The sequence below is a fragment of the Glandiceps talaboti genome, chromosome 5 (genome assembly GCF_964340395.1).
Source record: "Glandiceps talaboti chromosome 5, keGlaTala1.1, whole genome shotgun sequence".
Taxonomy (NCBI): domain Eukaryota; kingdom Metazoa; phylum Hemichordata; class Enteropneusta; family Spengelidae; genus Glandiceps; species Glandiceps talaboti.
In genome coordinates this window covers 26,414,449-26,423,632 of record NC_135553.1, presented here as the reverse complement: position 1 = coordinate 26,423,632, position 9,184 = coordinate 26,414,449, and the positions used below count along the sequence as shown (strand labels likewise).

The 9,184-nt window shown below is 34.2% G+C and overlaps 1 protein-coding gene across 1 annotated transcript in view; it reads right to left on the bottom strand.

Moving 5' to 3' along the window:
* The window catches only part of LOC144435045 (transmembrane channel-like protein 7), a 38,380-nt gene that overhangs the window by 5,181 nt on the left and 24,015 nt on the right, over window positions 1-9,184 (bottom strand). The window contains exons 7-16 of the mRNA XM_078123587.1: window positions 8,547-8,704; window positions 7,911-8,058; window positions 6,152-6,313; window positions 5,499-5,665; window positions 4,975-5,092; window positions 4,355-4,452; window positions 3,263-3,370; window positions 2,147-2,353; window positions 1,205-1,360; window positions 229-306 (exon numbers count right to left, since the gene is read on the bottom strand). Coding sequence (XP_077979713.1) covers window positions 229-306; window positions 1,205-1,360; window positions 2,147-2,353; window positions 3,263-3,370; window positions 4,355-4,452; window positions 4,975-5,092; window positions 5,499-5,665; window positions 6,152-6,313; window positions 7,911-8,058; window positions 8,547-8,704 — 1,400 coding nt within the window. The remainder of the gene's footprint in view (window positions 1-228; window positions 307-1,204; window positions 1,361-2,146; window positions 2,354-3,262; window positions 3,371-4,354; window positions 4,453-4,974; window positions 5,093-5,498; window positions 5,666-6,151; window positions 6,314-7,910; window positions 8,059-8,546; window positions 8,705-9,184) is intronic.

The following is a 9,184-nucleotide window of genomic DNA, read 5'->3' as shown; positions in this document are numbered from 1 at the left end:
ACACGTCTTACCAGGATTTGTAGGCTCTGGCAATATTTATTAAAACCAAAAGGGCATATGGTCATCCTGCATCAAACAAACACTCGACCCATGTGTGTAACCATGATATTGCTTTGTATTGACATAAACATCAATAATTGTAAGTCACACATGTTATAAACAACACAAGTATTAAATATGACCACAATGGTGATATACAAATTATTTTACTTTGGTTTTTGTACTTACATAACAAGTTGTTCTTTGAGCCTGATGACTACTTCTTTGTGTGCACTAGCGATGGAGTGATAGTAATACAGTGACAAGCTGTCAATCAAATATGAAGACGTCATTAGTTCAGGTCAAAGGTCAAGACCCAGTCAAAGGTCATAATCTTAGATTTTGAGTTATGGCAGTTGATAGAATAAATCATACCAATGTTGCATTTTGGATTAAAGTGTTTGTCTTTTGAAACCTATAGATGGATTTACAGACAAACACTGTTTAGAAATAATTATAAACTGTATATTATACTGGTTATTGTATTCAAAAGTCTGCAATACAATAAATCTACAAATCTAAAACAAAGATCACATTCATGTCTCAAGTACTTCACACTGTAACATCATTATATTTAATCAATTGCCACTTTTCCCCTCATAGGAAATACAACATTGCACATTAAGTGTAGTCTAGTTACTATATGTGTAGTCATTCTCTATCATCTCTCTCCATATTTAGTCAAATGGACAAATTCTGTTGAAAATCTAGCTAAATCTCCTGCTGGGGAAGGGATGAACAGCACATGTCAGTCATTATCCATCACATACTGACAGGAGGTTGTAATTCATTACTTTATTCAGTTTATTACAAACTCAACCTCCAGTTTGAATATAAGTGACATCAGGATGCAATAACATCATCACGTTTATATCAAGCTCTGCCAATAGCATACACTGCTGTTGGTGGTAAAAACGGAATTCTGTGTTAGAGGAATTCATTTGACTATATGGTGATGATTGCAATGCGTATAGGAATAGACCACACATAAGTAATTGTTGAAGAAAGAAAGTATACAATTGACAATATATGCAAAGTTTATAGAATGCTGTAGGAATTGGGTGGTGATGGATCACAAGAAAGGACACTTTGGACAGAACTGATTTAGAATTCATTTTGACTATTACAATTGACTTGTTATTTGACTGGCATAGACTAGACTTACCACAGGATGATGAGGAATGGCACAGCAAATCCTGCAGAGAATATGAAATCCAGGATACCTTGTAACCAGGAAGGCCATTCATTGACTGTTATGGTGACAGTCTGCCACATGGTGGTCTGGTTACGGAATGGACCACAGGCTCTTGAAGGTTCAATTCTGAATGGAGTAAAAAATTACAATAATTGTAAGCATGGTATTAAAATGTTTTATAAATATAGAGATTGGCATGAGATTGTCCGAATTTTTTTTATTATGAAAAACTACTTATGTTGAGTTATTATTCTGACTATGAGTATCTTACTAGTTGGTGGCCAAGCAGCTAGGACACATGCTGAGTATTATGACAGTCTGGGCTTGAACCAGCCAAGGACTGGTTGGATTTCACTATTCAGTCATATATATAAGAAGGGTAATTGCTCAGTTTGCCCCTACTGAACAGTTATGGTTTTCATGTGTCTTCCACTTTTCTCCTGCTTTAGTACTAGGGTGCTGCTAAGTGGAGATCATTCAACAAATTAAAAAAAAATTATTTGGACCAATATATGCAATCAAAATTAAGGTTCACATGTGAGCATGTCTATCACATCAACAATGTAACTTGTTTGTCACATTTTCCTTTCATGTATTTTACTTATCAAATAGAATCTGAAGAGATTACCTTTTCATCTTCTTTTTCTTTCTTTTATTTTGATATTTAGTCCCTTAATATGATATGCTTTTAATGTATAAAACTATACTTTGGTTGAAAAAAGGTTAAACTGTTCTATTGGAAGTCTTTTTTGAGAGCAGACTAACATGGTCAAGTGCTATCCTTCATCCAACCTCACGATATCTCTTAGGGTTAGAGATGATTTGATATTATGTCGGTATCCATGGCAAGTACCGTATATAGACTTGTACTGTGCATGGGAGGAGGAAAGGGGAGGGGGAGTAGATACTTACTGAACCATACTGTATCCAATGGGAACCAAACACAACATAAATGAAAACAACAAGACAATCATAAAGAAAGAATTGGATCTTGATGCTCTGTATGGTCTTGATGGGGGCAGGAAATTATATATCAAACTCCATTTTTTGAGATAGAAGAAAATGAAGGCCTTCAATACACAGATGCAAGGCAGCAGTGGACTAAAGAAAGCTCCAATCCTGAAAACAAAATCAAAATATAAAATGTCACAAAATTCTTGCCATACCTTTTGTATCAACTGTGAAAACTGAAGGCCTGATTACAATGTGGAACCATACATGGGAACCACAACTGTTAAAGCCTGGGGAGAACCCTGATTACAATGTGGAACCATACATGGGAACCACAACTGTTAAAGCCTGGGGAGAACCCTGATTACAATGTGGAACCATGCACGGAACCCACAACTATATAAAGGCCTGGGGTATTCAATTTTTTATATCAAATGCACCAACAAAACCTTATGTAAAACCTTACATGATAATGAAACAATAGGAAAGTTGTATGATATGAATCAAGATACAGCATAGGTTAACAATGAAATATATATAATAAATTGGTGTTACTTGCTCTCTCATCTAAGGTTATTCTGGAATCCATGTAAGAGTGTAAATTATTACTTTATCTTACCACACACATAGTGTAATATATAATACCACTATATAAATATACATAAGGTACTATCTATAAATTTAAAACTTTTTCTTTACATGTCACTTCAAAACCGATAAGATTACATTCCAATGTAGGAAAGGACACTGTTTTTTTCTCCCTTTAATAGCAGACTCAAAGGTTATTTTAAGACGTATCTCTGTGAGCAATCTTAGTATCAAGTGTCTGTGTATTCACTTTTCCCTCTTTCCTTACAGTTAAACAATCCCCACTCACACTCCTGTGTTTATAGCTTTGTTTGCACAGATTAGGCCCATTATAAATCTTCTTTGCTTTAATTGCTACATTTACTGTAATGGAATCACTGTTTTAGTGTACTAAATCTATATACAAGTATAACATCCAGAATACATGTCTTCTTTTTACTTAATCTTATGATACATGACAGTTTACTAATCACTCTGTAATAAACTCACCAGCAAATGGTTTGTGAATAAATAATGTCAAGGACATTCTTTGGAATTTCAAACTCCTGTTGTCCAATAGCCCTGGTGACACCACAGATACACTTAGTCACTACTAACCTAGAATAAATAACAAAATAACAAGTTGAGTGTTGATGGCATATGCTGAACTCCATTTTTGCACTTCTAACCAAATTTTGACAACTTTCACTCAATGATAGCAAGTGCTATATTTATTACTGAGATGTTGATAAGTTTATTAAAATTCTATTTTTTTTTATGTTGCATCAATTGTAGTGGTGTGGCCACTAAAATTTTCATCACTGGGACCTCAAACTAAGTTCATTTATTGAGCTTGTGTGACATATTGTGCTATCATCCTTTATACTGTATGAAGTATTATTTGTTAATGAGTACTATAAATACAAAACATCAGACCATGTGTTGGATTTAATTACATACAGTACTGATGGTACACATCACTCATAACACTGAACTAAGAAACTTATCTAAATTTATACAAGGCATAGAGTATTACATTTGTTAATAAGTATCAAAACACACTACATCAGAACATGTGTTGCATTTGATTACATACATAACTGACGGTACACATGTTTCCATCACCAATGTTAGCTCAAATACTAAGACACATGTATACCATATTACAATGTATACAGTATTGTTTGTTAATGAGTGCTATTATTAAAACACACACAACCTTGTGTTACATTATTGATTGCATACACTATCATACTTTACTGGTAGTTCAGAACTAAGACACATTTATCATATTATACTGTATAGAGTTGATATCAAAACATACATCAGTATACAATATTGTATATGAATACAATGATTCAAAGTAATTAAATATTCATTCATTCTACAAAGGTAGAAATAAAATGGATATACAGATTGATGCTTTAAGTCAGACTGTAAGCTGCTATACACTTGGTGGAACCCATCTCTTTCATCAGATATCTTTGAAATTATTTTGTGAAAGGCTTTGCCCACATAAATCTGTTCATCATGCACTTCACATTTTTTGACACTGGTTATAACATCAATAAACTATATACGGACTGTATATGCATTACTTACTTTCTGGGGAATTCCACAAACAACACAGTTCCAGTAACGACTAAGAAATCAGTTATTGCCAATTTATACATTTCTTGACCAACATACGTTTCCCAACACTGAAAATAAAATATAACACTACACTGTCAGAACTATTCAACAATATCATACAAAATGTTTTGATTATAGTTCTCTGAATACAGAAATAACTCTAAGCCACTTATAAACTGGCGTTTTCATGAACAAAGTAGCAGTAAAAGTTTAAAGTTTACTTCTGTGGCACACTCTACGTAAACGTGTGCTTTGTGCTACTGTAAGATGCTTTTAGATGTAGAATACTGTTCATAAAACCAACTGGTTTCAGAGAAGTATTCTGACAACAAGTCTATGGGCTAGTTTATTTGTACAATGGTAAAATGTTGGTGGTAAACAGACATTGATACAAAGAACGACAAACATTAATATTAGCCTTTCAGAGAATTCTAAAATGGGATCTAAGTTATGACAGATTCAGAATAATTATATATTTACAAAGGCTTCAAGCTTGCAATATCTATATAGGATGATTGACTGTATTATATCGACTAGCTTGCCACCATGTATTGATACACTGAATGTCGGATAAAGTAGACAAGACTAACCTGTAGATTACTTGGTTGACAAACACCACAAGTATCTTGGTCACTGCCACTACACACAATCTGAGGATAGATGGACGCAATAAGGACAGCCAAAGATGCCAACCGCAGAAACACAGTCCTGTGAACACATGAAATACAATGTTACTATTCAGAATCAACAAATGCTTATCTCAGAAAGACAGTCCTGTAGACAATGTGATATGATGCCCCAATCATGAAGGTAACATTGGTGATCTTAGAAAAATAGTTCTGTACTACTACTACTACACAGAGTTACATATGTACAGAGCAGAATCAGTTGATATGATTAGGGATTTTCATTTTCACTTCATTCTTTACTATGCTGCTGATAGTCTAGCTTTGTTTGTACAGTCTTCCTTGGCAAGGGTAAACTTGACCTCAAACTGGGGTAAACTTGACCTCAAACTGATAGACTAAGTCTAGCTTTGTTTGTACACAGTCTTACCTGGCAAGGGTAAACTTGACCTCAAACTGATAGTAGCTTTGTTTGTACACAGTCTTACCTGGCAAGGGTAAACTTGACCTCAAATTCTGGATTATAATCTTCAAATCGAATCAATGCAGTGAAAATGAGGGGTACCACAATGTTGAGTGCTGATATAGTGATGGATGGTAAGTAACTAATTAAGAACAGTAGTATGTCGCTGGATGTCACTGGGTTGTTTTTATTCTGTACACAGACAACAATAACAACAACAACTATGTCAACAACTCAATAAACAAAATACAAAGGTGTGTAGATTACAATAGTAGATTATTCCTGGTTGTGTTATCATAGTTCATGCTATCCCAATCTGTTTAACATCTTATAACTGCTTTTATTACTTGTATAATTATTTTTCACTGTTGTTTTACTTACTGAACCATGTTTCTGTAGTTCAAAGGTGTACACCCTGCTCCATTTGTTTTTCTGCCATAATCACTTTTCTTTTTAGATAAGTTCTCCAAGTTTGTAACATTCTTGTTCCCTAAACTTAATTACTAAGTTTTTTCTTTGTGATGTCAGTTTCTTTTTTCCCCCTGACATTCTGTCTTGTCTCCATTTTTCTCTCTCTTGTTGTCTTTTCTATTGTATGGAAACCTATAAACATTTCACCAGATTTCTCTCTCTGTTACAAGGATCCTCATCAAGTATGAAATGAAAGACTGAACTCACCTGCAATGCAAAGTCTGTGGTATAGTAGATAAGATAGCCAGCCCCAGCTAGTACAATAATGACTATAATGTTGATAATGAATCTTGTAGTGTATAGACCACATTTCTTACAACCTGTACGCTTTGCTCTTCTTAGTGCTCTTCTCTCCTCTTCCAAATCAGTCTACAAACAAGTATATAACAAAGTGATTTTACATTCACAGACACAGGGGTTCATACCAGGGTTTATGCATATCTTATTATTATTACATATGTATCAGTGATTACTTACACTGGTGTGTATATACTAGTGGTATTATTACATATGTATCAGTGATTACTTGCTCTGGTGTGTGTATATACTAATGGTATTATTACATATGTACCAGAGATTACTTGCCCTGGTGTGTGTATATACTAGTGGTATTATTACATATGTACCAGAGATAACTTGCCCTGGTGTGTGTATATACTAGTGGTATTATTACATATGTACCAGTGATTACTTGCACTGGTGTGTGTATATACTAGTGGTATTATTACATATGTACCAGTGATTACTTGCACTGGTGTGTGTATATACCACCAGTGGTATTATTACATATGTACCAGTGATTACTTGCACTGGTGTGTGTATATACTAGTGGTATTATTACATATGTATCAGTGATTACCTGCACTGGTGTGTGTGTGCATACTAGTGGTATTATTACATATGTACCAGTGATTACTTGCACTGGTGTGTGTATATACTAGTGGTATTATTACATATGTACCAGTGATTACTTGCACTGGTGTGTGTATATACCAGTGGTATTATTACATATGTATCAGTGATTACTTGCACTGGTGTGTGTATATACTAGTGGTATTATTACATATGTATCAGTGATTACTTACACTGGTGTGTATATACTAGTGGTATTATTACATATGTATCAGTGATTACTTACACTGGTGTGTGTATATACTAGTGGTATTATTACATATGTATCAGTGATTACTTGCACTGGTGTGTGTATATACTAGTGGTATTATTACATATGTACCAGTGATTACTTGCACTGGTGTGTGTATATACCAGTGGTATTATTACATATGTACCAGTGATTACTTGCACTGGTGTGTGTATATACTAGTGGTATTATTACATATGTATCAGTGATTACCTGCACTGGTGTGTGTGTGCATACTAGTGGTATTATTACATATGTACCAGTGATTACTTGCACTGGTGTGTGTATATACTAGTGGTATTATTACATATGTACCAGTGATTACTTGCACTGGTGTGTGTATATACCAGTGGTATTATTACATATGTATCAGTGATTACTTGCACTGGTGTGTGTATATACTAGTGGTATTATTACATATGTATCAGTGATTACTTACACTGGTGTGTATATACTAGTGGTATTATTACATATGTATCAGTGATTACTTACACTGGTGTGTGTATATACTAGTGGTATTATTACATATGTATCAGTGATTACTTGCACTGGTGTGTGTATATACTAGTGGTATTATTACATATGTATCAGTGATTACCTACACTGGTGTGTGTACATACTAGTGGTATTATTACATATGTACCAATGATTACCTGCACTGGTGCGTGTATATACTAGTGGTATTATTGCATATGTATCAGTGATTACTTGCTCTGGTGTGTATATACTAGTGGTATTTCCACTGCAGTAAAACTACTTATTTACAGAATACACATGTGCACTTGCTCTGAGAGTGATCAAATAAGCATAATTTCCCAGACTTACTGTGAGTTCAAAATGAAGACTTTTGTGTTTAAGTTTGGCTGATTTTTCATCTGTCATACCGTAGTCCCAGCCAGCAAACACCTTGTTACAATGCTTGTAGAAATGGTCTTCCTGATTGGCCATGCTTTCACGGAAACCTTTGGCAGTACTGTCAAAGAAAGTATTATGATTTCAACACCAGTAATGTACTTTTTTCTTCTCTGTTAAACACAGATGAAAGCTTTCTTTTTTAAATACAAGCTTACACAGGAACACATTAGATCACTGCCAAGTATAAAGCTAATATCTACATAATTTGTAAGTTACTAATACTCAGTACAAAGGTATAAATCAATATCTTGGTCATGAGTACTCATTTTACTAGAAACATGACAAAAGTACACATATGAACAGTACTGTATATTTACTAAATGTTCTCAGAAGAAACTTTCAAATTATTTTCATTTTTTTAATGAAATGTATTTACAGTCTTGCAGTGTGAGTTAATTGATTTCACACATAGAAAACATTACATTTAGTAACAATACTTTCCTACGTTGTTGACCATTTTAGGTAGCTCTACATACAAGAGTGAATGTTCAAACATACCGACACACAAAGTCAAATCTGTTGCAATTAATGCAAATCCAAACTTACTGCCTGACCATGAGTAACAAACTGATGACAAAATATGAAATGGCAACCAGGATATAAGCCAATGGCATATTATAACTGATTTGTGTTCCATTGACTTCCACCAGTAAGTCACTACTGTAGTAGTATCCATAGAACAACTCTGTTAACTCCATGAAACCCTGTCAAAAGTCAATATGTTATCAGGTATTTCCATGGATACTTCATGCATTGTAATGATGATATAATATTTTGTGTATGGCACTTTCCCGCTTTACACCTTGCGTAGACCTATAGCAATAGCAGTAGCAGTACAACAGTCTCCTTTATACTTCCACAACTCCCTGGGGAGAATACAATCCATTGCAACCTCAGTAAGCATATAGAATTAAAACATTCACACAGTGACCTCTAGCCTACCAGGTCCCCAATTATACAGTTGAGGTTCAAATCTTGTCCAATGACTTCAGCTATTCAGATACAAATGACTGGATGACATCATAGTCTAAGTTACAGGGGTGACATCATAGTCTCAAGTTATGTTGATTTTCATACCAACATGTATTTACAGAATCAGATATACTTTGGACCTTTTTTTTATTTCCTTGATAACTTTATGACATCAGTGCGGGAAATATTGGTATAAAGGAGAGAAACTTTGA